The sequence below is a fragment of the Poecilia reticulata genome, chromosome 5 (genome assembly GCF_904066995.2).
Source record: "Poecilia reticulata chromosome 5, P_reticulata-male-v2, whole genome shotgun sequence".
Taxonomy (NCBI): domain Eukaryota; kingdom Metazoa; phylum Chordata; class Actinopteri; order Cyprinodontiformes; family Poeciliidae; genus Poecilia; species Poecilia reticulata.
Genome location: NC_088834.1, coordinates 16,095,074 through 16,116,685, shown reverse-complemented (window position 1 = coordinate 16,116,685; position 21,612 = coordinate 16,095,074). Strand labels below are relative to the sequence as shown.

Genomic DNA, 21,612 nt, shown 5'->3' with positions numbered 1-21,612 from the left:
GCACTCAGCAAAATATTATTGTAAAATATCAATGATTGTGTGAACGTTCAAAGTAAATTTTAATAAAACTGAATAATGGCAGTAACAGATTAATCAGACTTTCAAAGTAATAAACTGACTAATTTTAGGGAAAAAGCCACATCAATAAAGCAAAAAATAATATCTTGTGATGTCAAACTGAAATGTATTGTTAATCTTGTTCCAGAATATTCTTGCAATAAACTTTTTGGTGTTTAGGAATAATATGACTCATATCACCATATTTTATGGACTTAGCAAGAATGCAGCCGTCCATGTCAAAATGAAACAAAAACAGCCCATTTAATGCCTTTTAGACATAAAGCCTAATAAAACAACATACCTAACATACGTCTCATAGTAGCGCCTTCTGTCCAAGAGAGCAGAGGGATGATTGAGAGAAAGCATTTTAGTAAGGAAGGAGAAAAGGAGAACATAGAGAAAAGGGTGGAGGAGGAGGAGGAGGGACATATATATATCTCATACAGTATATGAAACATATACAGCATTTATATATATATATATATATATATATATATATATATATATATATATATATATGAAGAGGACAGAGAATGAAGCTGTAGGGCAGTTCAGCTTTTTCTGTTCATTCAATAAAACGTATTCTTCATGCATAAAGACAAAGCAATAAAATTGCTCTTCAAACTTATTTAGGGTTAAGAGAAACTCTTCAAATGTTACAACAGCGAAGGAAACATAATATATGAATAATACGATGTTGGTCACTGATTAAATTCATTCTGTAAACAAAGGCTCGTCATTTATTATTTGGTCAACAGGCTGATAAAAATATTATAACACAGACTGAGGTCTTTGTTGTAGTTCCCTTTAAGACCAGAGAAAAAGCAAAAAATATAAATATATATATTTCTGAGGTACAAAGAAAACATTTAAAAAGATGAACATGAAAGAAGAGATCAGCATTTCTGCTTCTCTGATGAAAATTTTGACCCACTTTATTCTCAGAATGACTTAATATAAAGAAGTAAATTATGAGATAATTATTATGAATGAAGTGATCATTTGTGGCGCTTATAAAGTTTTTCTAATGTCTTAATAAAACTAAGGAATCCATCATCAACCAGAGGGTAAAACGGTGAATCAGACAGCGATTCAGTCAACCAAAGCAACAGCCGAAATGCCAACCTCTGATCTGAATGCTCAACTGTTTTGTCTTTTTCTAGTTTCAGAGCAAAAGACACCAAGAAAGAGTCTGAAAGAGAAAACATAACAGCAATATCTGATTTCTCTTCTTGTATTTTTGTAATTCTATCCACACTTTTAATTATAAAAATAAAATAAAAAGTGTAAACAAAGGTTAGGAAAGACGGGTGCAATGATGGGAATCCAAGATGGGATAAATTAATTGTGCATTCCATGCTGCAATTTATCACAGGGTTAAAAATCAGTGTGTCTACCTTTGACCCTGGGGCGACCGTGGCTTGTTATAGTCGTAGTAGGAGGTGCGTAAACCTGGGTAACCGTTTGGCGGAGCACGTTCGTAGTAGATATGGTGTCCTCCGTTGGGCAGACTGGACATGTTGGCGTTGTTCAAGTTGATGTTGGTGGATTTGGGAGATTTGCCGTAGGAGTTGTGGTGGCGGTGATGATGGTGGTGATGGTGGTGATGGTGGTTGGGGTGAGCCATTGCGTTAGCTCGAGAAAGGCGCCCCACTGGCTGCTCCATGTGAGCATAGTGAGGCGGGGGCTGCACCTGCAGGGGGCGCTGTGTGGTGTTGGTCTGATGGCCGTTGGCTCGCCGGTGACCGCCGTTCATTAGGTGGTTACCGAAGAGGCCGCCGTTACGCTGCAGAAGAACGTCCAAAGCAAAACCACAAGAGCCTCTTACTCCCATACAACAGCTGAGAAACAGACTGATATTGTTCAGCTGGAAAACTGCCGTCATTTCAAGAGTTATGTTGTGCAAAAGTAGGTTTAAAAGCTGGTTCATGACATGATATGCGAGTAAAATGACAGCACTGTTGAGATTATTACAACTGATGGAAGCAAGAAACTAGGCATGGGCCAGAACTGATGTTATGATTAAGAAAATACCAGAGTTTTATTGAATTACTATTTTAGATAAAAATATGTACAATTTATGACACAACTGAACTCTGTTAAAACAAGTATAACTATGATTTCTACTGTTGCTTAAATATATCACAAAGTACAATAGTATATTACTGTTACATCATAGGTAATTTTAGGGTAATATTACCATATTTCTTATGTATTTTGGTTTTGATGCCCACATACTTCTGACTAAAATAACACAGGCAGGTAGTGTATAAAATCAGTGGCAGCTAGGAACTGATCAAAACCAAAACCAAGGCTAAAATCTAAATTCAACCTCAGGTTTAAAGACAAGACAACAAGTTTGAACTCATAAATTGTTATGAACTGATAACTGAGTTTGATTTACAAACTCACTTGTGCTTGATTTTTATACATTTTTTTCATTGAAATGAACCAAAACTGTAAAGGAAATGCTTTCAAATATAACATTTGGCCTGGAAAAGAAAAGTTTTCAATAGCTAAACTTTTCACCAAGAAGTTGACTTTATTTTTTTTTTTTAAACTGTGCAAGAGACCCTCTTGGTTAATGTCTGAGACAAACTTTACAATATAAGCTCAGCAGCAAAACAGATTTGGACATTTAAAAATGAACAACAATCTGACTGTTACATATTCACTAAAATTCTGCTATTATTAAACTAGATAAATGATCTCCGTCTCATTTGAAAGTTTATTTCAGATTTTTATATAAAATAATTAGGTTTTACATAAACCTTTGACCATTTTTTATGCTTCTGTGGAAACTAACAGGTATGGGAGAAGTGGTAAATGTTTACCATGAGTAGCTTTAGCTTTTTAAAATCGCGACACAAGTTTTTACTGAAAACTGGCCCATGCCTAGAAAAAAATGGAAAACAGATCTGAAGCAAAGGAAAACAAAAATTTACAGTTTGCAAAGGCTGTTAAACTTAGATTTTAAATATTCTGTATGTACATCTGCAGCTACATGTAAACTGTGCATTACCGGTAAAACACAAACTGACACGTTACCATAAACCTAAATTTTGCACCAAACATTTCCCCCCTCATGCAGGGTTAAATCATTTACCCTATAAATTTCCTCGTCTTCCTCTGGAATAAAGTCAACTAGCTCGTCATCCTGCAGGTCACATGATATCGCTCGGCGAATTTCAGGCCCAATATCATGCAGCGTGCGAAGGCCAGCCTGTAATCATGACAACAACAGGCCTAAGCGCGAAGGCCGCGGCGTTCATCTTACAGCTCAACTGTACAGTCACAGCCACCACGCACACTAAGCATACACACACCTACGCTGGGCAGCACCTGACATTTACAACTCTGACAGACTGAGGTGATGACAACACAGAGACAGAGACAAGTGTTAGTTTTTTTTAGATAAGTTGAGAAATACCTTCCTAACATGTCTCAAACAGAAACAAGATTTTAAAAAAGTTTTTGAGTGAAATTTACGGATTAAATGTTCAGCATAAAACAGAGTAATTGCATTCTGTTTGTTGGAATCTAGTTTCAGAACTACGTAAAGCCTTTACACGTTTCTCTTTTGCGACTTGTGTGATGCTTTCTTACATGAAGCTTTACAGCTAATGTTATGTATAAAAATCTTAGACTTACTTGCCAGCACCATATTTAATTGGCTTAGCATTATTCTTTTTAAGTCAGATTCTATGAAAGCTCAAACAGAAACACATTAATATATGTCATTCTTGAAACAGATATGTTGGAATGGTTCTTCCCTATAAAACTAAACTACCACACATTTTTTAAACTTGAAATAATTGTTGAACTAAGCTTTGATCACAGACCTTTAGATTGTGGTTCTGATTTTCTGATCAATCACATCCAAGCAAAAGAGAACATTTTAAACATCCAGCATGCTGCTGTGTGTTGTAGGAAATGTTTCAGTAAATTTCTTGGTCATGGTGTGTATGTGCGGTGTAAATCTGTATTACCTGAAGATCAAGCCCCAGGGAAGTCAAACGTTTTTGAAAGGTGTATGGTATGAATTAAAATCCTTAACTGCTTTTCCTCCGCCTTCATTCAACACATGAACATTTGACAAATATTCTTTAGACTTTTAAAACTTAATTCAAACATAAAACATTTGGGAGCCACATTAATTCAGTCTGGGAAAGCAACTGGCTATTAATTCAGGTGCACTCATTCACAGAAATATGGCACATGAAACTTCATTGAATTGTGGAAAAAATACCTCAACAGTTGTGCAAGTTATCCAATGTAATGCTCCAAAGGAGAATTTCATAAAACCGTGTTTGCATGAAATGCTATTAAATTTTACATATTAAAGAATATTTAAGATGCCATAAATCTGCTTTAGAAGGATTGCTGGTCTGACAACCAGATAGCTCCACTTTACAATTCAAAAGTTCCGTTTCTCTTAAGAACAGAAAGGTAAGAACCAAAGCTGTAAAAGTATTATTAGACGATAGAGGACAAGTTAAGCTGAAGCTGTGGGTGTCACTGATGGCATTCCAGCTAAACTTGCTCCACTGATTCCTGCTGATAAGGAGGGAAAGCTTGTGATTGAAGAATCTGCTTTGGGTTTTCCCATTAAACTGAACTAAACATTGTTTGTTTTTGGCTTTTTACCCTGTTGGACCACCTGTAATCAAACAGCCTTGTGCAGCATACTCCAAAAAATATGAAAAAATAAAAATAAAAAAAATAAAAAAATAAAAATTTTTAAATCTAGTGTCCTTCCTGACATTTAGTGGCAAAGTGAGTGTTGTAGTTCCCCAGCAACAACTTTTCCTCCACACCTCTCCTCTGTGTAAGTGCATGTTAAAATAATTTCCCACCTGCCAATACAAAGTGATAAATAAACTATATGGTGTGCACTTCATGTTGTACACTGTGCACTACAAGATATATGGAAATACCTAAGCCATATATCAATGTAGTAAATTAACAAAAATAGCCAGAGCTTTGTGAACTATATGAGAAGTGAACTGTGATGCACAGAAAACCCGTGAAGTGGTGCTCGAGACAATGATACATGCTTAACATGAACATGTATGATATGTAAAGACACAGGAGAAAACCAAAGGCACAAATTAGAGACACATAAACCACAGTAACAAATTCATACTGTACACCAAGATCATGAACGCCCTGCTGGATCACAAATCATAGACATTAGCATACTCGATGATATCTGAGTGAAATGCATAAAAAGACATGTTACAGACTTTTATTAGATCCATTCTCACAGTTTTTATTGATCGTTTCTTAATCCACACACACAAACGCACGCACACACACACACACACAGATCATTTTCTCACAGAAACACACAAGCACTCACCTGCAGGGCAATGGCTGTGTTGTTCTGGGAAGGGTGCGCAGTCACCAGGCCTTCCTCTTTACGTTTCTTGAATTTCCTAAAGTAGTCCTGTATCAGGAAGGTGGCATAGAACTTCCCCACGGTTACCTCATCATCTGAGTGAACAGACCACACAAATGCTTCCTGTGTCAGCAGGTCACGACACACAGCAGCCTGGGAGGGAGGAGGAGGAGAGGCCTTCCTCCCCCCACGTCCCTTGAGGTTTTAGCTGAGCATGGAAGAGGCGTTCTCAGTGTGTCAGACACATTCATACCGATAGTATATAAACTGTGGGCCAAATATAAAAATGGCGAAAAACTTTTTTGAATATGTTTTTGCATGTGAATTGCTTTTAAAGGTAAATTTAACATCTGGGTGCATAGTATTGGCTAAAGGTCTTAAATCTTTGGAATTGGCTGTATTTTTCTTGTGAATATCAGCTCAGAGGTTATTTTCTTTTCTTTTACTTTCGGCTTAACTTTGAAGTAGTAATCACTCAGGCAGTGAAAGGTGCCTTAACTGATGGGGTGAATCTGTGTTTTATCTACAATTAATGACAAAGACACACAACCTGCTCCTATTCTTTTACGTCACTGATTCTGAAAGTCTGAAATCCTATAAGGAATTGCTGTTTATCAAACAAATCTGTTTTTTATCCATTTAAAACTACTTCCAGATAATAATTTAGTAATTACAAGCAACAAACATGTAAAAGAAATGGTTACACTTTGTCCTTCCTCATAGTGTAAGTTGGAATAATAACAAGTTCACTTCTTAATAAATGATACCAACATTTTCTCAGGGCACGTTTAAGATCAGCCAAGTTTATAAAGCATTGTAGTCGGACCTGTTTTGCCATAATGTTAGCTAGATTACAGATATTTTAGTAAATGTTTACATTTTTACAAAAACAAATACAATGCTATGAATTTATTTTGGATTTATTACATTTAAAATGAGGAATATCATTAAGTAAAACCTTATTAGTTCCAAGCCACCTAAACAACTTCTCTTGTCCTCCAATTTTTACATTTCCATATATTTATCAGATACATAAGGTTGATAGAAATGGAGTAAAAAAAAATCCAACGGCGAACTTTTTTTTTCCAAGAGTCTTAAAGTCAGAATAACTCTTAATCATGACCAAAAAATATTATTTGGTAAAAATATATATATATGCTATAAAAGCTGGGCTAGTTGGAGGAAGTTATAAAGATAGAAGTGGTTTAAATCTTCCATCATAGAAAACCTGCAGCATTTATTATAAATATTATAAACTTTATTATAAACTCTATGCTATTTTCACTAGAAGGCAACAAGGTGTTCCAACCCACTGCAAATAAATGTTCTACTTTTGCACATGCAAACATGCAGATCTACTTTAAGCATCATACATGTCAGATCTCTTTTCACAATGTATGCCTAATACTAAAAGTACTAACATTGCATACTACGTTGAAAGCTGTGCATTGATGTTGTCTTGCATTGTTCTTTTTAATTTCTTTGCAGAACTAAAGTGTGTGTGTGTGAGAGAGCGTGAGAATCATTCTGAAGCAGGGGTCTGAGTCACTTTGAACAAGCACGCTGGGGACAGAGATTGGACAGAGAGGCAACACTAGTTCCATGCCACCACCCTAAAACAGAACTGCTTCAGAATATTCTGAAGTGCTTCAGAGTTTTTGGATACAGAGATATATGAGAGGAGGATAAAGCTGTAAAAGCTCAAGCGGTGAGTAAAAGACAAGAAATTCAGACAACGGAGCGAGTCAGAGAGCGAGAGACAGCAGAGAGAGAAGGGACAGAGTATTAGTTAGAGAGAAAGAGAGAGAGAGAGAGAGAGAGAGAGAAGCATGCATCTGCACATTGGTCTACAAGGCCATGCAACCCAAAGCCCAGCAGATAGTCAGTGGTCTCCATCAGCATCCGGGGCGGGAGGAAGGAGTGTGGACAAAATACACATATAAAAGACGAACTGCTGAGAGGACAACCAGGAGAACGTGAGCAGAGCAGATACACATTGGTTTGTCTTCATCAAACAAACTTTCATATGAGAGAAGTTAGTAATAACTTGTGAACAGCATGGCTGCAAATCGTGTTTATGTGCTTGTCCTTCTCTAAATGCCGTTTATTAAGTGTGAGTTTATTGACAAATAAGAGTCAGTTCCACTAACCACCAGCAGGAGGCACCACTTGGTCCAGCAGCTTCATGCTGGTTCTCTTCCAGATTTTCTTGATGACGGCCCGCAGCTCTTCATTGGCCTGTTCCAGGTTACCTGAATGTCAGAAAACACTGTGAGAAACCAGAAATCCAGCCAGAAATTACAGCTTGACAACAAACTCTGCAAAGATGAATTATTGGAATAATAAAGTGCCTAGCAATGTGTTCAACCTCTAACAATTTTCACTTTTTTTCATATCACAATCAAAAATGTTAACAAAATTGAGTTTTGTGTGACAAACCATATGTTTTTAATTCTTCAAATAAAATATAATGTCTGTTATAACGTCTATATGATAATGTATGCAAGGTAAAATAAATGCCTCAAACACTTTTCAGAGATGGTTCATAAAAATATTTGAAAACCTTTAATGCTTTTTCTTTCCCTTCATATCTATAAAGTCATGTAAAGTCATTCATGTGAAGTTCATACCTTCAGTTTTTATTTTCAGAGCTGTGCGCACCAGGGCAAACAGTGTAGCATTGAACATGACCGTCCCATCACTGTTGAGAGGCATGTTCATGGCTACCAGCCGCTGGAAAAGTCAAGCAGATGCAGATTTTTAACATGAAAAATATATTTTTTTTCCTCAGCGACATCAATGAATAAGAACAGAGAAAAAGAGACCTTGCATGCCACTCGGTGAGGACACAGTTTACCAAAACCAAGAGGGGGCTGGATACGACGAAGCAAGGTCACCACATCGAGATGTTTGATCCTTCCTCTGCACGACAAGAAGCAGCACTTTAATAAGTCAAAGAGCCAAAGTTTGACAGAAAGCTGAAATTTCAAACAATACACATACTTTGCCTCAGGATCGTACTCTGACCAAATCCTTTTAAATTCATCGAGGTGGTGAGGACCAAGAATTGACCAATCACGTGTCAGATAGTCAAAGTTGTCCATAATGACAGCCACGAACAAATTGATGATCTGCAGGAATTGGACAAAGTAGTTTGAAAAGAGTATCATAACATTTACAACATATTGTCATATTTTATGGTTGTAAAAAAAAACAAAAAACACTCATTTATGTAAAACATGACTAACTTGTACTGAGTGTTGCTCACTATGGCATCATTAAATGCTATGGTTAAGAGTAAACACATTGCAAATACAGTTTTAAGGCAAACCTTTGCTATTTTATGCAGAAAAAATTAAATATTCCGCCTGTGTGTTTGTGCTTGTTCAGGACGTACACAAGAAAGGAGTAATACAACTAACTGAAATTAAACACGGTAAAGAAAATGTACGTACCAAGAAAGCACAGAGCATGTAGAAGGTAATGAAATAAATTATTGCAAATCCACTGCCACAAGTCATCTCCTCCCCGGGGTTGTAGTCGGACTCTGGGTCACACAGTTTCCCGGGCATACAGGCCAACATTATCTCCTGCCACGCCTCACCTGTGGCACATCTGGAAAGCAGGAGGACATAACAGATGAACATCCAGAAAGTGTAAAAACCGAAGGTATTTTTCTAAAGGCGGCAGATAACACACCTAAAAAGAAGGAGCACAGCCTGGGGGAAGGTCTGGAAGTTGTTGTTTCTGTTGATTTGTGTTCCATCGACCATGGCAATCTTTCCAAAAACCTAAATGCAGAAATGTTATTGGAAATTAAGTTAGACCAACTCTTTATTACATCGAGTCACAGAGCGTTGCAAAATTATTCATCCCCGTTAAACTTTTCCACATTATGTCACGTTATTGTGAAAGCAGACGAGAGGACAAAAGCAACAAATGTTTGCCATTCTTTTGGCCTTTATGTCACATGCAGAGCGAATATCTGGATCTGGTGCAAAACTAACACTGCACATCACCCTGAACACAATCTCCATGGTGAATTAGTAGTGGGAACATTTTGCTGCGATGATTTTCTTCAGCGGGCTGCACAGTGGCAGCCCGCTGAAGAAAATTGGAGGCAACAGTGCTTGCCTCCAAGCACTGTTGCTTTGGAGCAAGAAGGTCCTGGGTTCGATTTGCTGGAGATAGACACCACCACCCCTTCCAACCCCAAGAGGGACAAGGGTTTAAAGAAAATGGATGGATGGATTTTCTTCAGAAAGGACATAGCAGCTAAAAGATGGTTTGAGCAACACATGGGACGATGTTGCAAGAAAACTTGTTAGAAGCAGCAAAAGATTTGAGGCTTTGGTTGAGATTAACCTTCCAACAGGATGAGAAAATGCCCAGTCAGAGCAACAATTTAATGGTTTAAAAGCATTTATACACTAGAATTGGATTAAAGTACAAACTTAAATCTAATTGAGAATTTGTGGCAAGACCTAACAACTGTTACTCTGAAATTATGTCCATCCAATGTGATTTAGCAATTTTGCAAGAAAGAAAGAGATGGAGTTCACTTTCCAAATGTGCAAAGCTGACAGACATACAGCAAAAAGATTTATATATGTATAAACAAAATATCCTAAAAAGTAGCCATTCAAGTATTCGCTAAGCTTCTTTTGTCTGATTTTTTTTTTTAAAGTCAGTGTATCCTTTTTATTAAACATCACAATTATATACTATTTTGTGCTTGTCTGACACATAAAATACCAATTAAACACAGTTTTTAAAGGAAAAATAAGGGAAAGATCAACTATACCAACCTGCATACCGATGACAGCGTAGATGAAAAACAACATGGCTATCAACAGAGCAACGTATGGCAAAGCCTGAAAAACAGAGAATAGGTAAAACAGGAGTAATGTCAACTTAAAAAAAAAATGTATTTAAATATAAATACCACCTCACCTGGAAGGACTTAATGAAAGTCCACAGCAATGTGCGAATACCCTCTCCTCTGCTGAGGAGTTTGACCAACCGCATAACTCGAAACAGGCGAAAGAAAGTGATGGAGATGCGAGCACTGTCCTCCGTGTTCTGCAGATTAAAACATATTTTCAATAATTATGACATTAGCGGCGCATTGACTGAGTCAAGAGTGCCTGACTGTGCTTTGCTGGATGAGCGGAGACCTTCAAACCAGTTATATATGGGCTAACAAAGCAGCACTGCACTTTTATATATGAAATTAACTGTGAAATTGGAGCAAAGCCCTGGCAGGCAGTTTCTAAAACCGTAATAAGGTTTGTAATGCAGTGCAGCTGTAGCCGATATGTCTCTGCAGGTCTGTGTTCAAAGCACGGCCACGTTCTCTGTTCCTGCACAGACCTAAAAAGGAGGAGGAAGCAAGGAGGCAGGCATGCTGGAGAAAAACCTTGCCATACTTGACAGGACATATCTATTCAAGCATGGCACCCTCAGTCCAGAGTCACTGCATGCGGAGTCACAGTGGGACCAACCCGAGCGGGTCGACCGGGAGGTTCACAGGTCACAGCTGGGTGACCTGATCCCAGAGGCTCATCCATGGGTTACTACCCGCCGCCAGAACGGAGGCAGAGACCATGAAGCCGTGTCAACAGTACAAACGTGAAGAGGGGCTCAATGCCACCCCCACTCGACAGGAGACAAGTGTCACGTTTGAGTGACACCCCTTCTTCCAAATAACTCCAAACATTTAGGAATAATGAAAAGCCAATGTTCTGAGGATATATGTAAACAAACTAAGGAAGTAGATGCAAGAAAAGTATATTAAAGACGATGTGAATGACAAGATAAATGAAGCTGAAATCAGCAATTGATAAAAAAGGATGAGAAGACAGAACAACAAAAGAAATGCAAATCCAAACATGGCATGGCCCTGACATGGGGGGCAAAGCATCTTACCCCCATCTCATCCACCTGAGGAGTCTCCGTTGGCTTTAAAATCAAAGACCTGTATTAATGACTTAGACAGAGCCGGCAGGTCTCACATATATTTGGTCAAACATGTTACATGTGAAGTTATTGTCACAAAACGCCAGCAAATGTCAGTTAGAAGACAGAGACAGCACAAAGTCACTACTCTTCTCATCTGACAGGACAAACATGTCTCCTGCATCATCTTGGACAAAGACAGACAAGTATTTATCTATGGAAACTCTGTTTACTGGCAGGCATTACCTTATGGAGATACTAAACACTCCACAACACAAGATGTCAGCTTAACATTATGCAGGACTTAACAATTAGACATCAGAGTGACAAACAACAATAAAAGACTTATTAACACGTACGACTGGCACACAACTTTATCACAACCCCCCAGTGTAGCGGTCACTACTCATGGGACTAAACGGATACCATGGAGAGATAGATGTATTTGGTGAGATTTAAACAATGTTGATGGCAAGTGTCCTAACTCACATAAATCTTGTGAAATGATGATGTGATAAAAGCTGCTCTTACACACCCGGGACTTGTGTGTTTTCATTATAAACCCTTTCAGGTTTTTAATTCTGACAAATGGACTTCAGAAAAATTATCTTACTGGACACAAAAACCATAAAATGTGAGCATAGTTCATTAATGCAGGCACAAATTACACAGCTGAACATGTGTGAGACTGTTTGGTAGCTAAATTAACATGTTTAATCTATAACTATGTAACACACTACAGATAGTTTCAAAATACTTATTATTCAGATGTTAGATTTTCTTGGAATATTTTGAAATGGCTCCCCAGGCTTTAAGAAAGTATTTCAGTTTTTCTTTAGACTCTTGCTACTTTTTTTCATTTTTTGTTCAAGACGGTACAGAATGCGTAATGTGGACGAGAGTATGACAAAAATAAAAACTTATCAGCAAAAATGCTACAATCAATTATTCTTTCAAAGCAACTTCACTCTACAGCTTATGCAAAGCCACATCTACTCCTTGCAAAGGTAACAATTTTATTGGTAATTTCGAAGAGAATGTTCCCAAACCTGTGAGGATCTCACCAATTGCATTCTGCAACTAGAGGAATTGTGTGATATTAACACTTTAAAATATCCTAATGATGCACATCCTTGGATGCGGTAGTCGTAGTTATTGTCCCTAAAAGACGAAGTCTCGAGTTTCAAACTCCAACTGAGTCACAAACCAAACTTTCCAGACTTGTGGTTTGAGACTCGAAGTCTGCAAACAATCTTTATCTCTTTTAATCAGGAGTGAAGGAAATTGGTTTATAAGCTACAGACTACTGCTGATTTACTGTGGGCTTTAACACTTTACATTAACAATTTTCTCATATTAGTTGTACATTCACAAAAATGAGTCTGAAATTAAATGATTAAATAAATTACTTTGATTAGCAACTTATTTTAATGTTTAAATTGTTTTATGGTGGAATTGGCTTAAAAAAATCTCTGAAAATAGTCAAGTTCTGGGCTAAGAAGGATTTTTTTAAAAACCTGATAGACCTGCGAGCCTGTAGAATAATCAATCAAGGATGCATAAAAAGACACCAAATATTTGGCAGCAAAATCTTAAATTATTCAAGATATCTGCACAGCACTGCATATCCTTTTACACAACAAAATTCAATATTTTTACACATATTTGCACCCATACACACACTTTTTGATTCATGAGCAAACATTTGTAAAGGGTCAAGGTTCAAGACAGCACTGGTTAATCAAGTGGTGTGGATGGACTGAATGATGTTTTAAAACTGAAGAAAGCTTTATTAACGACTGAAAAGGTGATTTTTTTTATAATGCTGAGCACTGAAAACAAAACAAACAAACAAATAATACTCCAGACAGATGTGGCGTCATTCCAATTCCTCAGCATAACAAACCGTCAGCATGAGTTGCAGAAATAAACGGAGATGATTTAACTAAAAATAAAAGCAACTCAGAATTAGCTCGAGGAGGTTCTTTAGGTAATCCTGGCCGCAGCGTTAATGGAGCATGCGTTCTGCGTCACCGCGTCGCTGGGGTAGCACTGCACGCACACGCGCAAAACATTCAAATGATTTAGAGCCAGCGGTGACCTCAGAGCAAAGCAGCAAACCATGCATACCAGTAGTGCCCTGAAATTAAAGTGCCACAGCAGGGCGCTCTCACAGTCCGGTGCAGAGAGAAACAGGTGAGCGACACAGAGGGAAGAGAGAAAACAAGAGAGGAAGAGGAAGAGGCCAGCAACTGAGAAAAATGCTGGGACAGAAGACAAAACAAGATACAGGTGCCTCTCAGTAAATACAAATGTAACTCAAAAGTTATTTCACTAAATCCATTCAAAAAGTGAAACTTGTGTATTAGAAAGATTGGGAAGGATATATGTCATCACTTTATTTGTGTTAGTTTTAGTGATTATGATGGACAGCTAGCAAAATTTAGTTTCTCTGAAATGTAAGCATTATGATTTGCAAAAGTATCAGCCAAAAGTACATCCATGCTTTCAGGAATCATAGGCTCCTTTACAGGCAGCCTTCATCTTTCTTGATTTACTTGTTTTGGTATTTCTCATCTTCATGCTCAGCAGCTTCTCTGTGGTTTTAATCGTCGCTGGTTGTGGAAACTTCACTTTGAAGATAAAGCATCTTGGATCCTGTGCCTCTTCACTTTTACTCTACACTCTGGAAGCTTGATTTCTAAAAAAAATTCTCATTGCCCCAAGTTAAACACTGTTATCTCTGGTCAGAAGCACCCTAACACAAAGGATGTACCAGCTGTAGCTCATGTCCAGGATTTGATTATCTGTGATTGCTCAGTTCTGAATGGATCCAAAATCTGCACCTTGAATGGGTTTTGCTTTAACATCCTCTTAAAGCCTCAGTTACTCCTGCTGTTTGTGGACCTTTTTCTACAGCCAAACGTTTTCCTTTCACTCAACTTTCCATTATTATGCTTGGATACAGTACTCTGTAAAGAACTAGGTTGCTTAGGAATTACCTTTTTGGTTCACCCTCCTTGTGGAGGGGATCGATGTCTGTCTGTTAACCATCTGCCAGGAATGTGTTCAACCATCACATAACATTTTGAGGTGAATCTATCTAATAAAGGAGTTTCTCCTTTTGAACTAAATTACTGAAATAAATTGTCGTTTTGATGATTTTCTAATTTATTAAAATGCACCTTTAAATAATAAAGCAGGAGAGTGAGAGGGGAGAAAAGAGGAAAAAACAGACAGTTACTGTGGCAAGAGTTCATGCACCTGACTGGAGTCTACACACCTGCGCTACACATGTGCTCCATTCAGAGCTTTAAGAGCTCACTACAGAGAGACAGAACAAAACACAGAAACAGTCACTCAAAGAGACACAAACACAAGATCATCAAAGAACCTCAGACTCAGCTGGCGTCATTCACATTCAATAGGAAAAGGTGCTTCTAATTAGCCAATCCTCTAATTGTGCATTTTTATAGCAAATATGCTAAAATCCTTCATTTGATTTGTCTATTCGGTTGCAATTGAATTACTTCCAGGTCACTACATGACTTGATCCATTCCCAAAAATATCAGCTGTAAGCAAAGCCACAGTTTCTCACACAACTTTAAGGTAAGAACATCATTAATGTCTTGATAAAAATCTCAGCTTCAGTTAAAAAAAATAAAAAATCATTTTGCTTATGTAATCCTTAATGTTGTGCAGAATTTCCTAGTTTTAACTCCAGGGCCATTCTGTCTGGAGAAAAAAAAAGTAATGGGGACAGCAAGCAAACAAACAAAAAGCACAAACTTCACAAGGCTCTATGGAAAACACTGACCGGAAGGGTAGGGACTGCGTGGCCGACTGTCATCTGTGAGAGGCAGACGTGGGAAGGATGGTAGGTTATGAGATGACTGTCTGACCCACCAACATGCAATTAGTGAGCTCAGGCCAGAATCTTAAAAGGCTGTTTAACTCATGCCTGGAGAAAAGCTGAAAATATGGACGATGTGCAAGACAAACACACAACACACACCAGCTGCTACGATTAAATGAAGCATTCAGTTAAAGACAGGCGTGCAGGTTACGCAGAAATAAATGTCATGGAAGGTGTGTTTGAAACATGAATGCTCTTGTGAAATTCACAACCTCAGTCCTACACACACTCACAGCTGGATTAAACACTGAACACATGTTAAACACACATGCATAACACAGAGAACCTGAAAACTCACAATGATTTGTTCTTTTAAGCAAAGTTAGTGTTCATTAACACAGTCATGCAACACTCAAAAACACTGATTGTTACTCCAGAAAAACAGCACTGCAGCTCAGACATGAGAGCACTCGGGAAGGGAAGAAGAGGGTTAAAGTCGTTGAAGTCTGAAAGTGATTATTTGGGAGGGACTGCTAAATTGGTGGGGTTCTGTGGAGTATTTATTGGCAGTCGGCATCTTACCTGCAGTTGTCTCATAGATTTTTTGATGTAAAGATAAGTTCTTACCTCATAGTCAATTGAATGACCTTCTGATGGAAACGTAACGCCGCAAAATGGCTTCCCTTTTAACAACTGAATGTATTTTAATAGCTTTAATACTGCCTTACTTTTTACTCAGTCAGAAAGTCTCCACTGTTGAGCCTAAAGTGCTTTTTAATCAGGGAACTTGAAGATGCTGGGACACTGTTTCTTATCTTCTCATGTCTATATGCTGGCCGTCCTATTTATTATGCGGGTTTAAAGTGTGGAAATGCAAGATGATTGTAAAACCATCTGCTGAATGAAGCATATAGGAGTGCCATCAAGTACTGAAGAATGTTTTAGTTGAATTAATAAAATCAGCACAGGTTGCTGCCAGTTCAACCATTCACTATTATATTGTGAGTGATTTTTTTATTAGTGTAGACAAAGCTTCTGTACAGCATAAAATGAAATTAAGCAACATTTTTGCTGAGTCATAGAATATTTGAATAGTTTTTGCAGTAACTTAGTTGTTGGGGTACATATGAGATTTAGGCTCTTAGAGGATCCTAATGAGTATCATTATTTTATTTTATTCTTTTTTTTGCATGTCCAAAAAGCTGATTTACTATGAAATGAAATTATTTTTGCTACATTTTCACATTTGAAGAAGTGTTATTATTTTAACACTCCAACACATTTTTACATGTATACAGGCCAAAAAAAAACAGAACAAAATTATAATTAGCTAGCTTTTGAGTTTAGAGATGTTGGGAAGCGGCCCCACTCCAGCAGGCTGTTGTTTTGCTTTTACAATAAAGAAAAAAATAATCAATTTTTCTCCAACATTGGACAACTCAAACTGCTGTGTGCTGCAGGTAAGATAAAGACTGCTCACAACCACTCCACATAACCAGACTCAAAAAAATCTTAGCTGTTTATGAGGAGCTTCACCTTATAGCTTTTAAAATCATACATATTTTACTAAAAGTATGTCCCTAAGGATTGCAAGGAACAGCTTGAGTTTCAAGTGCCTTAAACTGAAATCCCAAACACCTTACATTTAGTCTTTGCAGAAAGAAAAAAATATATTTTTAGGTCCAAAAGTCATTTATGCTCTTTATAGAAATTTTAAAAGTAAGTAAAATATTTTGTGTGCTCTTAACAAAACCCTAACAAACTTTCTTTCATCCTGTCAGTATTTTAATTTTAAGCCAACTGCAAAGGGGATCAAAAGATAAAGTTGTCATCAACAACCAGCTACACACAAGCAACATTGTTTTATTTCCATACTTGCCTCTACAAGTTTCTACGGGGGGGAAAAAAAAAGTGAATAAAAACAAGAATTAGATTACCACATCATAAACGGATCCCGTTCTGAACCGAACACAGAAAAATGTGAACAGTTCCTGTGACACTCCAAGGTAAACAATCATGTACATAATATTTGCAGTCATGATCCGCAGCCATAGTCACAATAAAACATGTAGAGAAAACCACAGTCTGTTAAGGTTAATAAATTCTGTGTAAATACAACACACAAGAAATACACTGTCTTGCATAAGTGTTCATACCACTTAAACTCTTTTTTTTACTATTTATTATATTACAATCACATATTTCAATGCATTTTAGATGGATATTATGTAATAGACCAAAACAAAACTGAATAAAAGTGAAGTGAAATTTTCACTACTTTGTTTTGGTCAAATACACAAAATTAAAACAAAACACATTGAGGTATGTGGCTGTAATGTAACAACATCTGACAAAATTCAAGGGGCATTAATACTTTTGCAAGGCATTGTAAAAGTTTATTTGAAAGTCAAACTGAAACTTACAAAACAGCCAATGGCGCTTTATGATAATCTAACAGTAGTGCACTTTTTTAATCATTTACACAATGGCATTTATATTTAAAATTTTACAAGAGAAAACTATTACAACCATTTATTTAAATTAAACACATTTAAATTGGCCATCTGGCTTTCTGTAAGGGTTCAGTTTAACTTCAGAGTAAGAGAAAAGTAGTACTTACGTTAACTTCAGTGATAGCAATATCGACGACGCTACCAACAACAATTAAGGCATCAAATGTATTCCAAGCATCAGCAAAATAGTGCTGTTGGAGGCAACATTTAAGGGTAAAAAGGGCAATGAAAGACGGTGAACAGGAGAACATGGAAGCAGTCAGATGGATGAAATCGGAGAGGAATTTGAAATAAAAATGAAATTAAAAAAAGTTCAAATGGCAGGATCAGGGGAGGAGAAAGAGAAACAGAAATAAAGCGTTAGGAAGGATCAGACTGAAAACAAAAAGTGGTAGCTCTGCTGCAGAAACCTGCCAGAAGCATTGCTGAACCAGAGGAGGAAGAGGACGAAAAAGCGGCGAGGCAAACAGTAGCTGAATTTACTTACATCGATTTCACTCAGAACAATGTCTACTATGCTGCCAATGACTACCAGGGCATCGAACACGTTCCAGGCGTCCCCAAAATATCCCTGAATGATGTGTGGGTCAAGTGTAAAGTCAGCAAAAATAAACAAAAAAAGTTTTAACTCTTACACAGAAATTTAAATCTACTTATACTTCTAATTTAAAAACACACAGGGAGCCCCCTGCTGACATCCTCAGCTGAATGGCCCATAATTACACCGCATTGATTTACAGGCTGTTGTTAAGCTGAAGGGAACAAAATCCACACCGAAAGTCATGCTAACAATAAAATTACAAGCAAAACTGCTGCAAAGACAGCGATTAAAAGAAAAAAGAGCTGAGCACTGCAAAACACATTTTTTCTTACTAGCATCCTGTCTTTCTTTGGAACACAGAGCTGCAATCAAGCAATGAAAACAGATAGTGAGATGTTCAATGTTTTTTTTTCTATCATTCAGGTTTATTATACAATATTCAAAATCCAAATTTTAGCAGAAATGAATGTGATTTTTTAATTATTAAAAGTCCTAATGTGCCCTCTGCTGTTACCCTTTCATAATTCAAAGGCCAAATGACTCAATGACGCTAACCAGGCTGGACAGCAGCTGTGTTGGTTAAAGTGGCGTGTTGCACTCATTGGCACCGACTTTACGAATGTGTGCCAATTCAGAGGCGTATCCGCAGTAGATCAGCGATGACCCAGAATTTAATTTCTCAGTAGAAACGCAGTTCTCCAACACGGAGGTGCAACAAAAGTGCATCATTTTCAACATGGGAGATAATCTCAGTAAAAAGTGCTGCAGTAAGCACTGCTGCTTCTTTTATCTCCTGCTGACTGAGCAGAGCAGAAGCAAAGTGGTGTGTACCACCGGCTCAGGATAAAGGATTGCTTCCTCAAAACCTACGGACTGCCATCATTTTGGGTAAATGAACAGAAAGGGTCTAAAAAATTACTATAGACACAAAATATTAGTCATATCCTTAGTAGATTATAGCTCTAAATTACATTTTTATTTTACCTAATATTTTCTGACTGGGAGTAATATTAATCTATTGAAGCCAAAGTAACAGCTGAGGGAGCTAAACAGATACGTTTTCTTGTCACCAAAGAAAAGTCATGAAAGTACCAATGGAAATATGAAAAAAACGCTTCAAAGAGAAAGAAGAGCTCATATAAAACTGGACAAAGAAGCTGGACCCCCATTAGCTTAGTGGATTGGGTTTAAATGTCATAAGAAGTGTGATAAAGTCTTATTTTCTTATTTATTTATTTTCTGAAACAGCGATCCTTTCATTTTGAATTTATCAACAAAGTAAATCAAGTTTCTACTGTTTCAATCTCTAGTTAAACAATAGTCTTTTTTGTGTCGACAGATAATGTTTCTCAAAATCGCAGTTAAATTAATTGCATAAATTGTCAGACTCTTGCTTTTGTTAATTAATGATGTTTCTGTTTATTTTGTTTATGCTACTCACCCTTGGTTTGAATGCGATAAGCTTGAGAACCATTTCCACAGTGAATACAGCAGTGAAGACCATATTGAGAATATCCATTACATAATTAAAAAGTGCCGATTGGCCATAGTGCTGAAAAAGAAAATAAATATAAAGGGTAAAGAATAAATAAGGTTATTTTAAAATGCGAAATCATCATTTGTAAACCTAACAAATGCAACTGTGGCATTGAGGCAAACGTTTTCTTGATTTCTTACCTGGACAGCCAAGCAAAGCGTGTTGAGCATGATGAGCACAAACATGATGTACTCAAAGCCAGTGGAGTTCACCACATACCAGAACTTGTACTGGTACGGGTTCTTGGGAATATATCTCCTCAGGGGACGAGCCTTCAGTGCATACTCCACGCACTGACGCTGCACAGAGATATCGACACGAAGGGTGAATTTTCAAACAATCTCTGCCTGCTTGATTAAATCCTGTAAAACCTTTGGGATCGATATTAGAAATGTTTCATGCCAACAGTCAGCTTGGATTTTAATAGATCAAGAGACTTAGATGATGAAAGTACAGCAGAAAGCATTTCTCTAGAGTTTTGTCATTTTTCTGCTTTAATGATAAAGATTACATTTAGATTGTGAAACAAGAAAATTGAAAAAATGCAAATAAAATGTTTAGACTAGTGCAATTAGAGCTGCATATCTTGTGTGGGAGACTCTGAGATCCAGTTCACATTGGACAAAAGACAGAGCAGGTGAATCAGAGCCAGAGTGTACACATAAAGAAAAGTTGTAGCGATTTTTACCTGGTTCTTGTCAAGTTCACAGTTTTTATACTCCTTCTCTCCTTGTTCTTGAAATGTGACGATGACAAAACCCACAAAGATGTTCATCATAAAGAAAGCAATGATAATGATGTAGATGATGAAGAAGATGGAAATTTCCACACGGTAGTTGTAAATGGGTCCCAGATTCTCCCGGTTGGAGTCGATGGCTTTGTACAGCAACCTAAACACACATGTATGTCAATCGTTTTACTAAAAACTCTGGACTCTGAGCACTTTGAGAGTAAAATGTTTGAGTCTTACGCCGGCCAGCCTTCAAACGTGGAAACAGTAAAGAGGGCCATCATGGCCATGAGAACATTGTCAAAGTTGAAGTCGCTGTTGTGCCACACCCGCCTGTGCATCGTTGGCTGGTTAACATCTCCATCCTTATACAGGATGTATGTCCCTCTAGCAGAAAATGATCAATCATGTGGAGGGTGAAAATCAGTGTAAAGGGATAAATGAAGGTCAGGAAACAAGAATTTGAACCTTACTTGCATTCTTCTGGACTGGACTTAGCCTCATCTGTGCAGCGGTAAAATTTTCCCTATAAAACAAAAAAAAGTGTAAGTTCATACTAATTACTATTAATTTCAGAATGATCTGTCTTCATAATGTCCTATAAGTGAGTGCTGCTCACCTTAAATAGCTGGACACCTATACAAGCGAACATAAACTGAAGTAGAGTGGTAACAATCATGATGTTGCCAATAGTTCTGATTGCCACAAAGACACACTGAACAACATGCTGTGGAACAAAGAGACCAAGATATTATAAACCTGAATCAAAAACAGTTGTAGTTTCAGTGCAGAAGCTGAAATATGAGTTCAGTTCCTACTTTAAGGCCCTTGGCTCTGTTGATGGCCCTCAGGGGTCGAAGCACTCGAAGAACTCGGAGAATCTTCACCACGGAGATGGCCGAAGACCTGAGGAAACCACATAAATAACCATTCCTCAGTGACGCCAAAAGACAAGACTGTGAATCTTATTTTAATGTAAAACCTGCAAAATGTGACAAATTAGGGATCCGAGCCC

General features: G+C 37.5%; 1 protein-coding gene across 13 annotated transcripts in view; it reads right to left on the bottom strand.

The window, feature by feature from the left end:
* cacna1da (calcium channel, voltage-dependent, L type, alpha 1D subunit, a) overlaps positions 1-21,612 on the bottom strand; it is a 76,844-nt gene that overhangs the window by 8,253 nt on the left and 46,979 nt on the right. For 6 of the 13 annotated variants that reach the window (XM_008409700.3, XM_081607143.1, XM_008409707.3 and 3 more), the window contains 21 exons: positions 21,416-21,503; positions 21,217-21,324; positions 21,071-21,123; positions 20,838-20,984; positions 20,556-20,757; positions 20,008-20,166; positions 19,772-19,882; positions 17,897-17,980; positions 11,390-11,422; positions 10,415-10,543; positions 10,270-10,335; positions 9,161-9,252; positions 8,917-9,076; positions 8,465-8,592; positions 8,287-8,383; positions 8,092-8,194; positions 7,612-7,713; positions 5,423-5,556; positions 3,167-3,283; positions 1,458-1,846; positions 362-388 (listed from right to left, as the gene is read on the bottom strand). In XM_008409700.3, coding sequence (XP_008407922.1) covers positions 362-388; positions 1,458-1,846; positions 3,167-3,283; positions 5,423-5,556; positions 7,612-7,713; positions 8,092-8,194; positions 8,287-8,383; positions 8,465-8,592; positions 8,917-9,076; positions 9,161-9,252; positions 10,270-10,335; positions 10,415-10,543; positions 11,390-11,422; positions 17,897-17,980; positions 19,772-19,882; positions 20,008-20,166; positions 20,556-20,757; positions 20,838-20,984; positions 21,071-21,123; positions 21,217-21,324; positions 21,416-21,503 — 2,529 coding nt within the window. The remainder of the gene's footprint in view (positions 1-361; positions 389-1,457; positions 1,847-3,166; positions 3,284-5,422; positions 5,557-7,611; positions 7,714-8,091; positions 8,195-8,286; positions 8,384-8,464; positions 8,593-8,916; positions 9,077-9,160; positions 9,253-10,269; positions 10,336-10,414; positions 10,544-11,389; positions 11,423-17,896; positions 17,981-19,771; positions 19,883-20,007; positions 20,167-20,555; positions 20,758-20,837; positions 20,985-21,070; positions 21,124-21,216; positions 21,325-21,415; positions 21,504-21,612) is intronic. The other 7 variants (XM_008409702.3, XM_008409709.3, XM_008409710.3 and 4 more) reach the window with 3 other exon arrangements.